Source organism: Lissotriton helveticus, chromosome 7, assembly GCF_964261635.1.
Source record: "Lissotriton helveticus chromosome 7, aLisHel1.1, whole genome shotgun sequence".
NCBI lineage: Eukaryota > Metazoa > Chordata > Amphibia > Caudata > Salamandridae > Lissotriton > Lissotriton helveticus.
Genome location: NC_136068.1, coordinates 84,653,013 through 84,671,192, shown reverse-complemented (window position 1 = coordinate 84,671,192; position 18,180 = coordinate 84,653,013). Strand labels below are relative to the sequence as shown.

Sequence of the window (18,180 nt, the reverse complement as noted above, 5' to 3'; positions counted from 1 at the left end):
AGATGATGATTATAATGGGAGTAATTTGTGCCCTTGTGGTGGTGGTGATAATAGGTGAGTATTGAAGTTCCTTGTATGGGGAGGGAAGAGGTAAGGCACAATCAGACAGACACTCTCGCTGTGGGCCCGAGGGAGCTCTGGGTGAGAGAAATAGTCACCCCACTCAGCCCCTGCCTCCTGTTGTCCTTATGTGGGTCTGAGAGGGAGCCAGAGATATAGCTAAGGTGACTGTGACAGTGAATGAGGGATGGAGGGAGATCTGTGGTGACAGAGATAGCCCCCCCCCAATATTAGACAGAGAGAAGGAGCTCTGGGGTGAGACAATATAGACAGCCATCTTCGTTATGAGCCAGAATGGAGCTCAGGAGTGAGAGAGGTATGCAGTTTGAGTGAAGGGGAGCTCTTAGGTGATCGCGATAGTCAGTGTGGGATGGAGGGAGCATGGGGGTGACATGGATCGTCCTCCCCAACGTGGGACAGATGGAGGCAGTGAAACTATACAGACAACACCTTCACTGGGGAAACAGAGTTGAAAATCGCTGTCAATATCACACAGGTAAGTAACAACGCAGCCGTTACAACGACCGCATTGGTACCACGCGTGGAATTACATCGCAAGACGTTTCAACGACTTGCGCTAGGTGGCGTGCAACACCAGGGAATGTGTTGGATTTTAAATCCAACACCTTGCCTGCTGTTGTGCTAACTGGAGTAGGAATAGTAATTTATACTATTCCTAAGTCCAGCGCGCCACCTAGTGCAAGTCATTGAAATGACTTGCCATGTAATGCCACGCGTGGTAACAACGCGGTCATTGTAACGAACGCGTTGTTACCTACCATGTGGTAATAGCATGTGTTGTAAAGTGCTACATTCCCTTCACTGTGTGCCAGAGGTACTTCTGAGATGAGAACATGGTAGAGATTGCTTCCCTCCCCTATGGAATCCCTTCTTGTATGAGACAGAGTTAGCTTTGGGTTAAGAGGTGAAGAGACAAAGGGAGCTTGTGACAGAGGGAGTTCTGGGGTAATAGAGATCAAGACCTTCCCCAATATTATCAGTCAGAGGCTCTCTTTGAGCGATAGAGACTGTCCCTCGAGCATGGGTCAGAGGAAGCTCTGGTGTGAGAGTAGGCTTGGCATCACATCAGACAGCTATTTCACCCCTCCAGCAGGTGTTTAAAGGTTTTAGGCAGATGCCATTAACGATGAAATATTGGCAATAGATGTGCAGTATTTTATATGCCTTTATATTTTTTACTTGGGAATTACATAGCAGAAACAAGAAATGCTTGTGTGCAAAATGTATGTGTAAGTATTACGAAACATTTATGGAGGGGTGTCATGAGATTTAAAGGAGGGACTTACGCATCAAAGTTATGTTTTGCGAGTCCTTAATAGCGAATTTTAAGGAATCGCTATTACAGACTCGCAAAACGGGATGCATGTAGGAATCGCAATGTTATTAGCGATTCCTACAGATTCCTTATTTGCGATTCGGTAATAGCTAATCGCTAATAAGGAATGGCGCATAGGAATGAATGGGAAAGCCATTCCTTATTAGCGATTAGCTATTACCGAATCGCAAATGTTCCGCTATTTCAAGGGTGCCAGGGTGTCCAAAGGACACCCTGTTGCACCCCTGAAATGGACCTGTGCACAAATGTTACACACACACATGCCCTAAGGGCGTGTGTGTGCGCAACATTTAACTTTGAAAAATGCACAAAAGTGCACTTTTCAAAGTTTTAGCAAATTACCACGAAGTTCAACTTCATGGTAATTTGCTCCCCCTATTAGCGAATTCGCTATTTTTTTGGGTTTCATGCATTGCATTTAAGGAATCTCATTTTGGGATTCCTTAAATGCAAAAGCAATTTAAGGAATCGCTATTTAGAGATTCCTTAAATTGCGATTTCTGCATTTGGGATGATGCATCCCAAATGCAAAAATACCGGGAGCAAACGGTCAGATTCTGAGAATCTGCCTGTTTGCTCCTGGTATTTTCTTTGATGCATCTGCCTGTATATCTTCAAATTGAAGGAGATTTGCCAGTATTTTCAAGATTTTAAATGCCAATGTGGGGTTGGAACCCATGACCAGAGGTTCAAAGTTGGCATCTTTCCCCCAGACACCATCTCTAGTTGTGCAGAGCTGCCTATGCCTTTACATAAGTAACGGCAGCAACACCAACTTTGAAAGGCTCCTGCTGGCCCAGGCTCATCAGTATTCTCTTCATTAAATTACTGCGGCTGCTTTGAAACTTAAATACCAGCAGCTCTATTCGTTTCAGTGTCTCTGAGTGTGACTAGAATTGGAGGTAAATGAGTGCACGTGTCGGTGTCAACTACAAAGGCAGATGAAACACGCTGCAGTGACATTTAATTTGTCTGCCAACATTTTAGAACAGGCAAGTGGGAGATAAAAAAAAAATTCAGGAGGAAGTATTTTTCTCATTGACTTAGGTTGAAGCAGAGACAATCTGTCTGAATCGGGTCTATGGATATGTATGGCAGCAGACAATCAACATTTCATTTTTGGCAGTTTAATAACATAGCACAAAGCCTGTCAGACCCTCTAAAGTCCCCCTCCAAGAATCAAGGGAAAGTGCTCTGGCTCAGGGTATATATTTCCGAGCTCAAGCTGCCTTGTTTCCTGCAGATCATGATTCAGGAATCCGAATTAAGGGGCCCATTAGGATTTTGGGTGGATTGCCCCCGCCAGGCTGGAGGTAGCCACCGCCGGTCTGGCGGGGGTTATTCGCCCGACATCCGCAACTGAATTCCCCCCGCCATATTAGTATGGCGGGGGGGACCGCGGCGGACAGAAAGACCGTCCGCCGCTTTTCCGCCCCGGTCGCCTTGCGGCCGGGGCAGAAAAGGATTGATATGGCGGCGGTGTCTAATAGACACCACCAGCCATATTAGTATGGGCCAAAAGAGATGCCTCGCCGCCACAGAAAGGCATGCGTTCTTCTTCACAGAGTGCAGGAGGGGTGGGGGGTGCACACTGGGGTACCTGTGGTACCCCCCAGCAGTTGCATACACGAAGCAGCAGGCACCGCGCGGTGTATGCAAATGCATGCATACATTTTTAACATTGTGGCGGGCGGTGCAGTGAGCACCGCCCGCCACAATGTTAAAAAATGAGGGATGCGCCCGCCACTGTGGCGGGCGCATACTAATGCATACATCGGGACCCTCGCACTTAAGGCGGGCAGTCCCTTTTACCGATGGGATGGCGGGCGGACAAAGTTTGCCCGCCATCCTAATGGGGGCCTAGGTTTCTGCATGCAGGAATCGGGAGGTGGGAGCCTAGCCTTGAAATTGGTAGTCTCCCGTCTGAAACGGGAGGGTTGATGTGCAACTGGGACATTGAGTATTGGCAGTCAGCGCCCTGCCAAGTTTCCCAGGTCCATGCGAGATGTGCCGCTCTAGTCTGAGTTTTTTCTTTGAATTCTGGGACTTGTAGTCTTGTTTATTGCCTTATGAAACAGTACAACAAGTCCCACAATTCAAAGAAAAACATCCTGAACTGGAGCAGTAAATCATTCATAGACCTGAAAACTTGGCAGCTGCACCAGTGTAGGCAACCGTATGCAAAAGAGATAGAGGCAGAACTACTAGCATGTGGCAGGGGGATCTCTGCAGTGAGAGTGATAGAGGCAGTCCCCTCTTGTATGGCACTGAGAGAGCCGTAGAGTGCAAGGGATAGAGAAAACAGCCATGACACAGAGAGATCTCTAGAGTGGACCAGTAGGGAGAGGTGTGGTGCAGTGGCCCGAGCGGCTGACTCTGGAGCGCGTGGCTCACGGTTCGATCCCTGGTGCGTGTGGCAGCTCAGCATCCTGTGACTCTGGGCAATAGCTCACTTTATTTCCCTGACGACCCCATGCGCTTTATTTATTTAAATCACTTGTAAAGCGCAGCTGTCACCTAACAGGTATCCTGGCGCTGATGAGCTTACTCCTAAGGTAGATAGAGACGGGAGGCTAAAAAGGAATTAGAAGTGAGCGGACTTGGGGAAGAGCCAAGTTTTAATTCGTTTTCTGAATGGCAGGAGTTGTGGAGTTTGGCGAATGTCGACCGGCAGACTGTTCCATAGTTTGGCGGCGGCCAAAACCCTTTAAAACCCTTAACCCCTTCCCTGCGGGGCATATTCCCCAGCTGTGCTGGGTGAGGGGGGGCGCACACAGCACACCCATGCTCATGACGAGGTCAGCTCGTCATGAGGGACAGTGCTCGTGTGCTCTTGACGAGCTGAGCTCGTCATGACCACTCCTGTTTGTGTGGAAGGCTCGCACAGTAGGGGAATTAGCCCAGCGTGCGAGTGTTCCAACGGTCATGACGAGCTCAGCTCGGTCATGACGAGCTCAGCTCGTCATGAGCACACGAGCACCGTGGATCATGACAAGCTGACTTCGTCATGAGCATGCAAGGTGTTAATGGGTGATATGTTTACACTTTACAAATAGAAATTATAAATTATTATTTTTAGAGTGTGAGCGATAAGAGACAGTCCCCTCCTAAATAGGTGGGACAGAAGAAGCTCTCTGATGAGAGAGGTAGAAACAGACAGAAAAGGGTGGACTAGAATGAGAAGGGTGAGTCATTCTTCCACATAGTAGGAAGTGAGAAGCTCTGACTGACAGGCATAGAGACATCTCTCTCCTCCCGAATGTGAGATAGAGAGGGGCCTAGGGTGAGGGCAACAGAAATCGATTCATCTTCCATTGGAGAAAGGGAGCCCTATGGGATGGCTAATTCATTATATAAAAAAAGCTGTGTATTATTTGTCCATTTCTCTAGAGCTGACTTGTTCTTTTCTCTGTTTTTTTTTCCATCTACAACCCACAGTATACTTTTTCACTTGAAGCCCTTCCGGAGCACTCCTTCTGTTGGTACGATGTCCTTCCCTCTTTTGTCTGACGTCACTTCCTGTCCAGCAATACACGCCTTCCTTCTTGTCTCCTCCTCGTGTCGCTGTTAACCTGCCGCGCCTTCTCATAGATTGTATTGTCATTGTTTCTCTGTGTATATCCCTCGCCCCCCCTTTATTTCATGGGTGTGCCTAGGCAGCCCAATAGTGTATGCGCATGTGCAACTAGGCAATCATTGAATGTGTAAGTGTTTGGCAAAGCAAAACCCTGTCTGGCTCCAACCGGTGCAGGGAACACCAAAATGGCAGAGTTCTTTGAAAGCGATGATGGGGACAAGCAATACAAAGAAAGTCGCCATCTGCAGTGCAGTGCCTCCACGGAGAAACTACCGGGATCCGCCCCAACGAGTACTGTTGTCTGATGTATATGTACCCTGACTGACAGCGCGTCGGCGACACCGCCCATGTACATAGTCCATATAACACGCCAGTGCTTCCAGACAAGCAAAGTGAATGTCCCAAGAAACGCGTCCTTCCAGGCGCCAAATCTATAAGTCCCTTATGCAGGATGCAAAGAATAAACATATCCTTCCTACAAAATGGCTGCTCTTTTTTAATTGATGATCACAGGGATATCCCAGAGATCCAGATTTGCAGGAATATCTGCGGTAATAACACTGATGCAATGTAACACACACATTCAACAATGCACTGGTGCTGGTGCTTTAACCACATGTTTTAATATGGCTGCACAGATTAAATTAACTCTTGCAGAAAGAATCCTGTCAAGGCGCTTTACCCGAGACGAAGAACCAGATCCAAGGGGACGTAAGGGCTGGAGGACCAGGCACTAGATCTCATCGCACATCCAGCAGGCAGAGTCCTTGTGACTTTCTGTGCCATTACCCTACCAAGGCTCAAAGAAGGGTTGCACGACACACACCTGCCAATTTTTCATGTAGCCATCGAGTGGGTGATGCTACAGCGAGTCACCACTAAGTAGTACCAAGACACTGGGTGAGATACAGGACACCGGGTATTGACTTTGGTTTTCCAGAAAGATGAACATAATTTCTCTGCTCACAACATGGGTCAACAGCTGTTGCCATTTGCCCATATCTCACAGGCAAGAATTTAAACCAACAGTATGTGAACCTGAGTGGAATTTAGGGTGGACTGAACTCACACCTGTTTGCATGATTTAGGGCCCAATTACGACGATGGGGTTCGGACGAGTGTCCGACCGCCATCGACATGGGATTGGAACCAACCGTCAAGTGGTTGGAGTTCGCACCCATCAAATTATGATGCGACCACCGTTTAGGCGGTCGGAATCATGGCTGTTTCCATTGCAGCTTTTGCTACGGCCCGAAAAAAGCCGTAGCACAAGCCTCAATGGAAAAGGGATGTTTTGAAACATCCATGAACTGTGTGCCAGGCACCATGTGGTGACTGTCACACGTGGCATGGATGCTTGGGGGAGCAGTCCTCATAGCGGAGCCCACAGGGGACAGCGGTCCTGCTAGGTGCCCCAAAAGTCCCTTTCCGACTGCCTTTCCATGGAAAGCCTGAGCAGGCACCGCCCCTACTGTAGGAAATACGATCTGCCCGACGGGCATTGGTCGGTCCCTCTAACCGATGCAGCCCGGCCAACCGCATCATAATGCGGTGGTCGGACCGCTCTGCTGGATGTCTGTTGGACCGCCACCGACGTCCTGTCAGTGGCGGTCCGACCAACATCCTAATGAGGCCCGTAGTTCTTGCTTAACAGTTTACTGAACTACCACCCCTCATATGGTGTAGAAAATGTATCAACATTGTGTCATCAGCGATGCATTGTAGAGAAATATTGTTGCTTCACAAGTGTACATAAGCCACTGGTGCCAGAGAGACTGAGATGCAGTGCAAATGTCTCCTTACACAAGTGAATGTGTTAACTCCACTATCTGGAAGGCCAGAATTTTTCTCTTTTATATTTACGTTGCTGCATCAGAAGGCTTGTATGGATTCAGCCACAGGTACCAGGCATAGCAGGGATGCCTTGTGTCTTAATAAAACCAAATAGAAGGCTCACCCTACCCCCTAATTGGATAGCATCATTTGGGCGCAATGATCCCTTTGGGACTGGTCCCACTGCAAGGATTGCTTAATGAAAGCAATGCTTCTGGCACCGACATAGAAAGTCTTTGGAGGGATCCCCCAGCCCACCTCTGTCACCTAGTGAGTCCTATCACGTACAACTGAACAAAGCAAGTATATGATCAGAGTTAGGTGTAAAACCATGCAAACAGAGCCAGAAAAAAAGGAGTGTGATGCACATGCGGTTGTATCCAAAATACAAAATATTGACTACAAAAATAAAGAGGACCAAAATATTGTCAGAAAATATGTAAATATATTGAATTTCAAATACTAAACATTATATTAAATGTAAAAAAACATATTAACTTTAAAATATATATACATATATAAATTAAAGTGTTTTTATAAACTAATCCCCCTTGAATACTGGTGGTCCCCGGGGGCCAACTAGCCCACCAAGAACCTCCAGTATGCGCCAGGGGGCTGCGTTGCAGAGAGGTGTAAAAAGGGGCGTGGCCTCTTTACACGTCTCTGCAAGGCAGCCCCCTGGCGCGTTTGCAGAGGGGGAACTAATTCCCCTTGAATACTGGGGGTCCCTGGGGTCAATTAGCCCACCAGGAGCCTCCAGTATGCGCCAGGGGGCTGCATTGCAGAGAGGTGTAAAAAGGGGCGTGGCCTACATACTAAAAAATAAATGGCTTTCTGTCTGAATTTATCTGTAAAAAGTAGTAAAAATGGAAAACAGGAAGCCTTAGTTATAGTTAGCTCAGGTAACTATAACTGCTGAATTTCTCTGGTTTTGTACGAGAGAAATGTGAGTCTATCCTGGTGTGAGGGACTTACTGGTGGCAACAATACGTTTTTTGGCCTCAAAGGACCCTCAGCAGCCAAGGGGCTTGATCCCCCAACGAGCAGTAACCCCGGAGGCACGTTTACAGAGAGGTTGAGAAAGGAAGCGGGCCACTGATGAGTCTCACCAATCCCGCTGTGGCGGACTTACAGGAAACAACAATAGGGGTTCTTGGCCCCCATGGATCCTAAGCAGCCAATGTGAATTCATCCCCCAACCAGGAGTGTGCCAGGAGGCATGTTTGCAGAGTGGTTGAGAAAAGGGGTGGGGCCCCTGCTGAGGGCTCAGGAATCCTGCTGTGGGGGACTTACTGCTGGCAACAGTGGGGGTTCTATGCCCTCAAGGACCCTCAGCAGCCAAGGAGACTTCATCCCCCAACCAGTAGTGCGCTAAGAGGCACATTTGCAGAGTGCTTGAGAAAGGGGGTGCATCCTCTGACGAGATCTCAGCAATGCCACTCTGGGGACTTACTGGTAGCAGCGATAGGAGTTCTTGGCCCCAAGGACCCTCAGCAGCCAAGGGTACTTCATTCCCCAACCAGTAGTGCGCCAGGAGGCTCGTTTGCAGAGTGGTTGAGAACGGGGGCAGGGCCTCCGACCAGGTCTCAGCAGTACTGCTGTGGGTTACTTACTGGTGACAAAAATAGGAGTTCTTTGCCCCCAAGGGCCTTCAGCGACCAAAGGGACTTTATCCCCTACCAGTAGTATGCCAGGAAGTGCATTTGAAGAGTGGTTGAGAAAGGAGGAGGGCCTCCGGCGAGGTCTCAGCAATCCCGCTGTGTGGGAGCTACTGGTGGCAACAATAAGAGTTCTTGGCCCCTAACCACTATCAACATTCAAGGGGACTTAATTAGGGGTGGCGGAGCAATACTCCACCCTCTCATGGAACCCCATGGAATTTGGTTGAGTTTTTTGGTAATTCTGCAGAATTCTGTGGAGTGAAACTCTGTGAGCTCCATCCAGGCCCAGCAGAAAGAGGAAAAACAAAGGTCAGAAATGAGCTGAGAGAGGCAAAATAAAGGTCATAAGTGAGCAGAAGAAAGGCAGAAAACGAGCAGAACCCACTCAGGCGCTCACACACCCCCTGAGACACTCATGCACACACTCTCAAATGTTAGAGCATATAGTTAGGAAATAACGTCAAACAAGCATTTGCAATGCAATCAGTCTCATATTTGTAAATGTTAGAGCTTTTGGTGTTGAAAGTTACAATGTTTTTTACTTTTGTTTTTTAATTTGGAGTGGGTTAATCCTATGTGCATAGTGCTATTGCCATAACCTTGTGCCGCTGGAGAACCAGAAAATGGGGAATTGGTATGAGGAAGGGAACCAAGAGTAATATGATGCATGAAAAAAAAAGTTACAACATCCTGGAAAAAGCAAACACTCATAAGGAATGCAAGATTTTGTTATGTTATGTTATTTTAACAGAACTTGTAAAGCACAGCGTATACCCAGAGGTGTCCTGGCGGTAGTTCAGCAAGCAGAGGTGAAAGAAGAAAGATGCCTACTGATTGAATAGCCGTGTTTTCAAGAGCTTCCTGAGTTGAAGACGAGAGGGAGCTGACCTTATGTCCATGATATGGAGGCTCCAGCCAAGAAACTGCTTCCTCCCCATTAAGATTTCTTAAATTTAATTGTGTTTATTTCGAACATGCCTGATGATTTTAAGTTTCTAGTAGGGGTGTCCCAAGAGAGGGCTTTCATCAAGAAGAGAGGTCCATAGCCATGGAGGGCTTTGTAAGTAAGACAGAGAGACTTAAAGTTAATTCTGTTCTTTACCTTCAGCCTGTGGGGATCTTTCAACCCAAGAATGACAGAGTGATGCCTAGGCAGTCCCAGTAGAAGTCTGGCTGCTGAGTCCTGGAGCACTTGAGGTTTGTTCACATATTGGGCTTGCAGACAATTATAAAGGCCATTGCAGTAGTCTATTTTGGCAAGTATTAAAGTAGATAGGACTGTTTTCCTGGCAGTGGTGGGAAGAAAATGTAGTATTTTCTTTAGTGTTTTCTAAGTGTTGTAAGATGAAGAGATCACAGCGTTTATTTGTGTACCTAGATTTAGACGGTCATCAATAATGACCCCCAAACTCTTGGCTTTCTTTTTGGGGGCAGGAAGAGATCCCATTGCTGCAGGCCAGCAAGATGCTGACCAGAAATGAGGGTTATTGCCAAACAAGATCATCTTGGTTTTCCCGGCGTTGAGCTTGAGACAATGCTTGCTCATGCAAGAGTTGATGTGTCTCATACAGCTCTGGAGATGATAACTGGTATCGTTAGCATTGTTTGAGGTGGAGATGTCATCCGCATATGAGGTGGGTGAAAAACAGAAGGACTGGACAAGAGGGTCCAGCTCTGCAACGTACACATTAAAAAGAGTGGGGCTGAGTTAAGACCCCTGCGGGACACCACAGGGCAGGCAGAAAGAGTTTGATGAGAAGGAGTCTATTTTGATTGAGTTTCACCTGTTGGAAAGGAAGGATGATAGTAATTTTAAGGCAAGATGTTTGATACCTATTGCTTCCAAACTGTGGATCAGGATAGAGTGATCCACCGTGTCAAATGCCCCTGATAGATCCGACAGGATCAAAGTGGCTTACCCTCCATGTTCCAGGTTAGACTTAAGTTCATCTGTTGCCTTGATCAGGGCCGTCTCGGTGCTGTGTTCCGATCGGAACCCAAATTGAGTAGGATCAAGGCAGTTGTTATTTATGATGAACTGGTTTAATTGGGTGTTCATAACATATTCGACTATTTTGGTGGGGAAAGGAAGTCTGGAGATGGGCCGATAGTTGGCCAGGTCTATCGGGTCCAAATTAGCTTTTTTTTAAAGTGGCAGAATTGAGGCTTGTTTCCAGATGGATGGAGAGATGCCTGTTCTGAACATGGTGTTAAAGATGTTGGTGAGGTTGGATGCAATGATGTCAGGAACCCACCTAATGACAGATGGTGGACAAGGAGCATTCGGGGAGCCTGACAAGGTGGTTGATACCAGGTCTTTAGTTTGAGCTGTGGTCACCGGGAGAAAAGAGTCAAAGACGTTGACAGGATGACCAGCCCCTGTGTCGTGACCGACTGGCAAAATATGATTGCAAAAATTATCAAATAAATCAAGAATTTGATAAATTGTGCTCCTAAAGTGCCAAGTAATCTTATCACAGAAGGACTGACAAACCCAGTCACCTCTGCGCTCAGGCTGTTTGGTAAGTTTATTAACCACATGATATAAATCTTTGATGAATTTTTAGAGGATTCAATTAGCGAGGAGACGTATGTTGTCTTTTCCTTGACCAGGAGGGACTTATATTTAGATGATGAGAGTTTATAGATTTCTCTAATGAGAGTTGTATTGAGCCCTCCATTTCCTCTCTTGAAGTCTGCAGCTTTGTCTTTCTAACCTGAGGGCTTCTGAGAAACCGAGGGGCGGAAGGAAGAATCCTACGTTGGCGAGCCTCTTTGGTAGGGCTGTAACGGAGAAGGCCAAATTAAGCCAGTTTGAATAGTTCTACGCAGATAGCTCTGGGTTTTCAGCTGATGGTGGAGCAGATATAGTGAGCTCTTGCTGTCATTGATTTAGGTCAAGGTTCGCCCAAGCCCTCTACTGTGCTGGCATATGCCACTTTTTAGGAGCTGTGCCAGCTTCTGTATAATTGAGCATAAAATGGATGGCTGAGTGATCTGACCAGGCTAGAGGAAGCACTTTAAAGCTGGAAATTTCTCTATTGTTGGGCAAAAGCGCGTCTAATGTGTGCCCTGCGCCGTGAGTGGGTCCTGTTATATGTTGAGCGAGATCAAAGGCATCCGTGATTCGAGCAGTGCAATGGTATCCTTGTCATCGTGCTGATCTAGAAGAAAATTAAAGTCTCTGAGGACTGTGAAGTCTGAGTTGCAGATATCAGCCTCGAAAGGGAGCTGATAGAACTTAGGAAACAGGATTTAGGGCCCGGTGGCCGGTAGATAAGGAATCCTTCGAACAAATTTTTATTGCTAACTCAGTATTGAACGACAAGGCCTCACAGTCGTCAGACTGGAAGTTTGCAAAGTAAAGTAAAGCATGTGAAATGTAAGCAGGAACAACATGGTTGACTTAACGCTTTTACACTTATTATTCAGAAATTAATGAGTGTTTTTGCTGTAAAGTGTAGTCATGACAACAGGGCCCAAAAGGGAAACGTTTCAATGCCCCTTGCTTATATTCTTACAAAACATAAGCAGTATGGTTTAAAAAGACCACATCCCTGAACACAGAGCTGAGGTACCTATTTTATAAAGTAAAATAAGGAAACTAACTTCCGTCTGAGACTCCTCTTTGGAATATAAAAATGTCAGAGAAAGATTACATTTGCAGCAAAAGTGTTTCTTTATTTTTTGAATTCATCTCACAGGGTCACAAATAAATTAAACGAGAGGAACGAGAGGGCAAGAGCAGTTTGTTGAAGTTACTTTTTTCAGCAAATGAGGAGGAGCAAGAAAGAGACAGGCAATAAGAGGAAGAAAAGAGAGAGAGGGGGTGGAGAAGCTGCCAGTGGCAGAGCAGGAGAAGTGAACACATTTATAATGGGTCCTGTGCCCGTTTTGCCCTGCACCAACCACGCTGGTGGATGAGATTGGCACACAGCAGGAGAGTTGGTTTTCGCTGGATGTTTCGTTCTCCCTCTCTCTCTATCTATCTATCTATCTATCTATCTATCTATCTATCTATATATATATATATATATATATATACACACATACATATACAAAAGGACAAAAATAGCAGGGCAGTCTATCCAGCAGGATGGGCCATAGCAACCACCGACATCAAACACAAAGAAGAAAAACAAATAATGCACCAACAAAGCATCCACTGGTAGCATTATGTCTCCAGATATTTTTAAAACAATATTTTGTCCAAACACCATGCTGAAAGTGGTACAGAGTTAAATAGAGGCAGTGAGTTCAAATGACCACCAGGCTTGAGCACAGTGCTGAAAGGATCATGGGGTAAATAGTCCAGCATTCTTTGCTGTATACTATACATATGGGGAATAAGCAGACCTCATTCCAAGTGACTATACGTCTGGGTATAGTATTCGAAGTGCATTTTTTGAATTCATGGTTCTAGGTGCTGTGTTGCATGATCACATAGCACTGGTCATCTTCAAAGGCATGTTATCAAGATGGTAACGTTTAGCAAGTTTAACAAATAGTCACAGTTGAGGAAGAAAAAGAAACAAGTTAAAATGTATAACAGAAAAGGTTTATTCAGTAAAAAATACTTTACATATTTCAAAACTTACCAGGTTAAAAAATATAACAGAATGTAACCAGAGGCAGTGCATTGTGTCTGTTAGCAAGCATTACTTCTCGCACGTTCGTATGGGTTTCTGTGAACACTGAATTGTCCCCTCTGGGCAGAGCTACTTAGTTCCCTTTAAAGGTAAGGATGAACCTGGATATGTCCAACACTGACTGCTCATCCCACAAGCTGCCCCTGAAGCACTATCATGACAAAGCAACCTCATGGGCAACATGGCGTGTGTTTGCTATCTTGTGCAAGTGGAGCAGAAGTTAGTAGAGCTTCTGTGATGAAGTATACACGCAGTTGTTCTCCTCGGGCACCAGAATACGACCCTCCTTTGCCACAGCACTACACCTCACTACTCTAGGAGAAGTTGGTGGGGGGGGGGGTCCTTTCATTTCCTCTGGTGTGGGAGCTTTCTCCACATCCAGTTCTAATGCTACTGTCACCTCTGGGGTTGAGCGGTACAAAAGGGGGTGTTGATGGACGGAGCATCTGAACCAATCAAACACTCACCCCCAATCAACAGATCTAGGTTTAATCCATCACCGTTCTTTAGCCCACTCTGCAGCCCCAGTTCAGACATGGCCATATGCAAATCAGTCTGACCCTGTGCCTCATGGGAACAGTCCAGCCCGAACTGTCAAGCCATGCCTTCCCTGGACCGGAAACAAGCTTCCTAGGACCGGTTTCTGGCATTTCAGCTGTCTTCAGCCAGGCTAGCTTGAATCCAGTGGCAATGGACCTCTGGGGTTGAGGCAGATAGACAGGTAGAGATTGGTCAAGGACTAGGAGACCACTGTTTACCCCAAAGAGACAAGTGAGGGGTGGGACTGTGTAGCTATACTCTGCCTTATCCCTTCCGTTCCCTCCATCCTTCTTGCTGTGTGCAGCCTCCTTTCTGGGCATCCCTGGCAAGATGGTGCGGTTCAAGAATAGGGAAGACGGACATTGAGTATCAACAACATACAAAAAAGACAAAATGGTATTAAAATACAGAATCGCAATCAGCATAAATTAAATTGGTGACTTCAATCAGGTGGTAGGGCACGCAAGCCGGAGTAGCTATGAGCAAACAAACTAACAAGCTGGACTAAGAGTTGCAGTGGGTCTGTGTCTGACTCAGAGGTGGCGCCTTCTATCTCTGCTGGCCCTATTCCCATGAGTCAGACAGCAGCAGAACGTGATGTATATAATTTCTAGTAAACTTCCTTTTTCTTTCTAATGCTCCCCTATTGTAAAGGTAAGCAGGATGGGTGAGGAGTGGCTAAGAATGTTCAACTGCAGCTCAGTTGGATGCAGTGGACTGAGGAGTCCCTACTTGCCTACGAATTGCAGTGTTTTATCGGATTCTCTGATCCCCAGCTTTACTACCAAATGCGAGCTTGCCTCCTCGCCATGGTAGGTATGTGTATGTGCACTTTTGAGTAAATGTGCAGACAGCATTGGGTAACAGCATGTGTCACAGGAGAATATTCTGGACACTGGGCATTTCTTATATCTTTTTCTGTCTACTCTCTGGATCTAGAGCTAACTGTGTAGTAGCAGTGCTCTCTGAAGGTTTCTAACTGTTGATGTTGTCAATGTCAGCTGTCACTCCTTTAAGCTATTCTTTATTCTATGTGAATTAATGGAAAAACAAACACTGAGAAACCAAATTGAAGGAAAACCAATACTAAGGAAAAACAATTTTAAGGAAATACAAAAAAAAGAAAAGGAAACATTTTAAAGTAAAGATCATTTTAAGGAGCAATACCAAATTACATTAAAATTGGATGGAGTCCAGTGGTAGTGAGGGGTTTTGGCATTCAGTAGGTGGGCTTTGAGAGTTCAGGGAAAGGTGGATTGCCGATAAAGAAATGAGTTTTAGGGTAGAGGGATGATGGAGTTTAGGGGTGATGAGTATTTTTTTAGCAATCAGGAATGGGTGGAGTTAAGGCATGCTGAGGAGTATATACGGTTCGCAGATGAGTAGAGTTTAGGGGTGGTGAGGGATGTTTAGGGTTCAAGGAACGGTGGGGTGTAAGGGTTTTGAAGGGTATTTAGAATTCACTGATGGGTGGAGTTTAGGGCTTTTGAGAGGTTCTAAGTTTCAGTAATGGGCCGAGTTTTGAACAGTTTTTAGGGTGCAGGTATGGGTGGAGTGTAGGGGTGATGAGGGGTTTTTGGGAGCCTTGGATCGATGGTGTTTACAGGTGGTGAGGGGTTTTTAGGGATCTATGAGTGGTGTTCTTGAGGGGAGGCAAGGGGTTTTAGCAGTCAGAGGTGGGTTTCATTTTGGGGTAGTGAGTTTATTTTAGGTTCAGGGATGGGTGGAGTTTAGGGGTGATGGGGGGTTTAAGGGTCAGGGATGGGTGGGATTTAGGCATAGAAATGGGTTTATTGGCTCCAGGGATGGTTTGAATTTGGGGTTAGTAAGGGGATTTTACGTTTCAGAGATGGCTGGAGTTGGGCGGTAGAATAGGCGTTTAGGGTTCAAGGTTGGGTGTAGTCTAGTGGTAAGGAATGGGTGTAGTCTAGACATGGAGAGGTGTTTTTAGGGTTCAGTGATGCTGGAGTTTAGGGGTAGAATGGGATTTTAGAGTTGAGGGATGGGAGGAGATTAGAAGTCAAAAAAGGGTGTCATTTAAGCGCGGTGAGGGGTTTTTATGGGACAAGGACAGATGGTGTTTAGGGGTTGTGAGGGAGTCAGCAGTAGATGGTATTTAGGGGTGCAAATTGAAATCATCCGAAGTAACTGTTTGACAATGTAAAAGACATGAATCAGACGTAATGTCTGCTTAAGTAACGCACTGAAATAAACCCCTCAACAAAAATGATTCTGAAAGTAAGAGCTGCAAACATTACATTTACTCCTCAAAACATAAATATGTGAAAGCCAATTTTGAAAAACAGACATTCTATAAATTGTTTTCTATGAAAAAGTAAATGCTGTTCATCCTGCAAATTCCCATTTAAAACTTTAGATTAAATGGTTTCTCTGTAATGTATTCCATTAAATCATTTATTCTATCAAATCATATACAACCCTTTTCTTTATGCATGATATTGTACTTTTGGGCTTACTAAACGCATCCCTCTTACTGGATAACATCATCATTATCCCAATGCTTGCTACTGTTGTAGACTTGCTAGTAATATCCTTTTTTTATGTTTTGGGAGCAAAGATGCTTTGTAAAACTCTAAGAGCCTGATTACTACTCTGGTGGTCCAAGGACTGCAAGACTCGTGGAGGTCTCCCGACCGCCCAATTAGGACTTGGGCATTGGGACTGCTATGGGATTGCCAACGGTGCCAGAGAATAATAATCTACATTTGTAAAGCGCACAATCCCCCGCAAGGGTCTCTAGGCGCTGGGGGCCGTAGGGAAGATTAAGCAAGCTATTGCCCAGAGTCACATGGTGCTGGGCTAATCTGCCGCCGGTGCCGGGGATCGAACCGTGATCCTGAGATTCCGGAGTCAGTCGCCCTAGCCGTGGCGCCACACCTTTTCCCGCTGTTCCCTGGAGGTGGCGCATTGGTCCAGGGGCTGTATTATGCTTGGCAGGACACCAAGCATCTTATGAGGTTCCGCTCAACCAGGGTTTTCCTGAAGGTTCCTGCTCCCTGAAAGTCCTGGTGGAAAGGAAACAAAGTGGGCCCTACAGTCCCCCTTGTGCATCACGCCCTGTGTATGCACCCAGGGGGGTACAACATGTGGCCCCCTGTGTGCATGCGCACCACTTCCTACACAGCATAGACTTTCGAGTCCATGCTGTGCAGAATCTGTTTTTGGCATTCCCATTGCGGTGCCTATTTTTAAAAGCACCATTGTGTAATACCATTGTGGGAACGCCAAAAAAAGCCAGCTAAACATGATTTTAACTCATAATCTGGTGGGTGGCCTGACCACGGGTTTGGCGGTGCGACTGCGGGGCAGACCTATCATCGCACTGTTAAACTCGTAATCGGGCCCTAGGTGATGACAAATCTGAATCCAAATTTCTCCTTCACCCTTCCCATTCCACCTCCACTCCTCGCACTCTACAAAATCCCGGCAAATCCAGAAATTCTCTTCTTGGTTTCCTGGAAATGTAGTACACTTTTACATAGCCCTGGGGCATTGCATATGGATGGATAATACAAGGTTAGTTGGGTGCCCTTTTGAGTCTCTTACAAACTCTTCCTGGTCCACAGTGCTTGTGTGTGAAATAAGCCCCAATCCCTGTCTAGTGGTAATCAAACAAACTGCTTTAAATCCCTTTTCAACTAGTATCTTTGTGCTTGAAATCCTGGTATTTATTTCTGTATTCTATATTTCTGTTTTTGTAATAGGGTGTGATTTAAATTAGAGCTATTTTCTGCCTGTCTCTTTGTGTCATTTGACTCTGTTGTGTCCCCAAACCCCAAACGATTTTAAACTCTTTGTGAAGAATTGAGTATTCTTTAGGTCACTTGTTTCCAAGGCCTGAGAAGCGTAAGAATTCTGAGAAACCTCCCTGCAGAATTGAGTATGAGATGGTGGGCTGAACTGTTCATAGTCACCTCCAGTGACCCTAATTTGAGCTCATCTCTTTGACTATGGAAGGGTCACGCTCCGGTAGCAGTGACCCATAGGCTCCAGGTTACACAAAACTGTGCCGCTCGCCTACTGTACAACATCCCTCGTTGGCAGTCAGCCAAGCATGCCTTAAAAGATCTTCATTGACTCCCAGTTGCTGCTAGAGCTCAGTTCAAGGCCATGTGCATTGTGCACAAATCCTTCCACCGAACTGGCCCTGCCATCCTGTTCCCCTTAGTTGTGCCCTATGCCCCCCCCCAGAGCCCTTTGCTCCGGATCTTTGCATCTAGCGACCACAACAAAAATTAACAAAGCAAGGTGGGGTGGTCGCTCTTTTTCCCACACGGCTGCTAGGCTCTGGAATTCCCTTCCCCTCGCCCTGAGAGGGAACCCAAACAGGATGGCTTTCAGGAAAGCGCTGAAAACACACTTGTACACTAAAATTTGTTAACTTCCCTGGTAGCCCGCCTTAGCAATCAATGTAAGCGCTGCGAGGCCTCCGGGTGGTTGGCGCTATATAAATATAATTTTTCATTTCATTTCATTTCACCC

General features: G+C 46.1%; 1 protein-coding gene across 1 annotated transcript in view; it reads left to right on the top strand.

Moving 5' to 3' along the window:
- LOC144766630 (vesicle-associated membrane protein 1-like) overlaps window positions 1–5,477 on the top strand; it is a 69,246-nt gene extending 63,769 nt beyond the window's left edge. Inside the window, exons 4-5 of the mRNA XM_078650415.1 lie at window positions 3–54; window positions 4,856–5,477. Coding sequence (XP_078506541.1) covers window positions 3–54; window positions 4,856–4,872 — 69 coding nt within the window. The 3' untranslated portion in view covers window positions 4,873–5,477. The remainder of the gene's footprint in view (window positions 1–2; window positions 55–4,855) is intronic.
- Window positions 5,478–18,180: the final 12,703 nt, after the last annotated feature.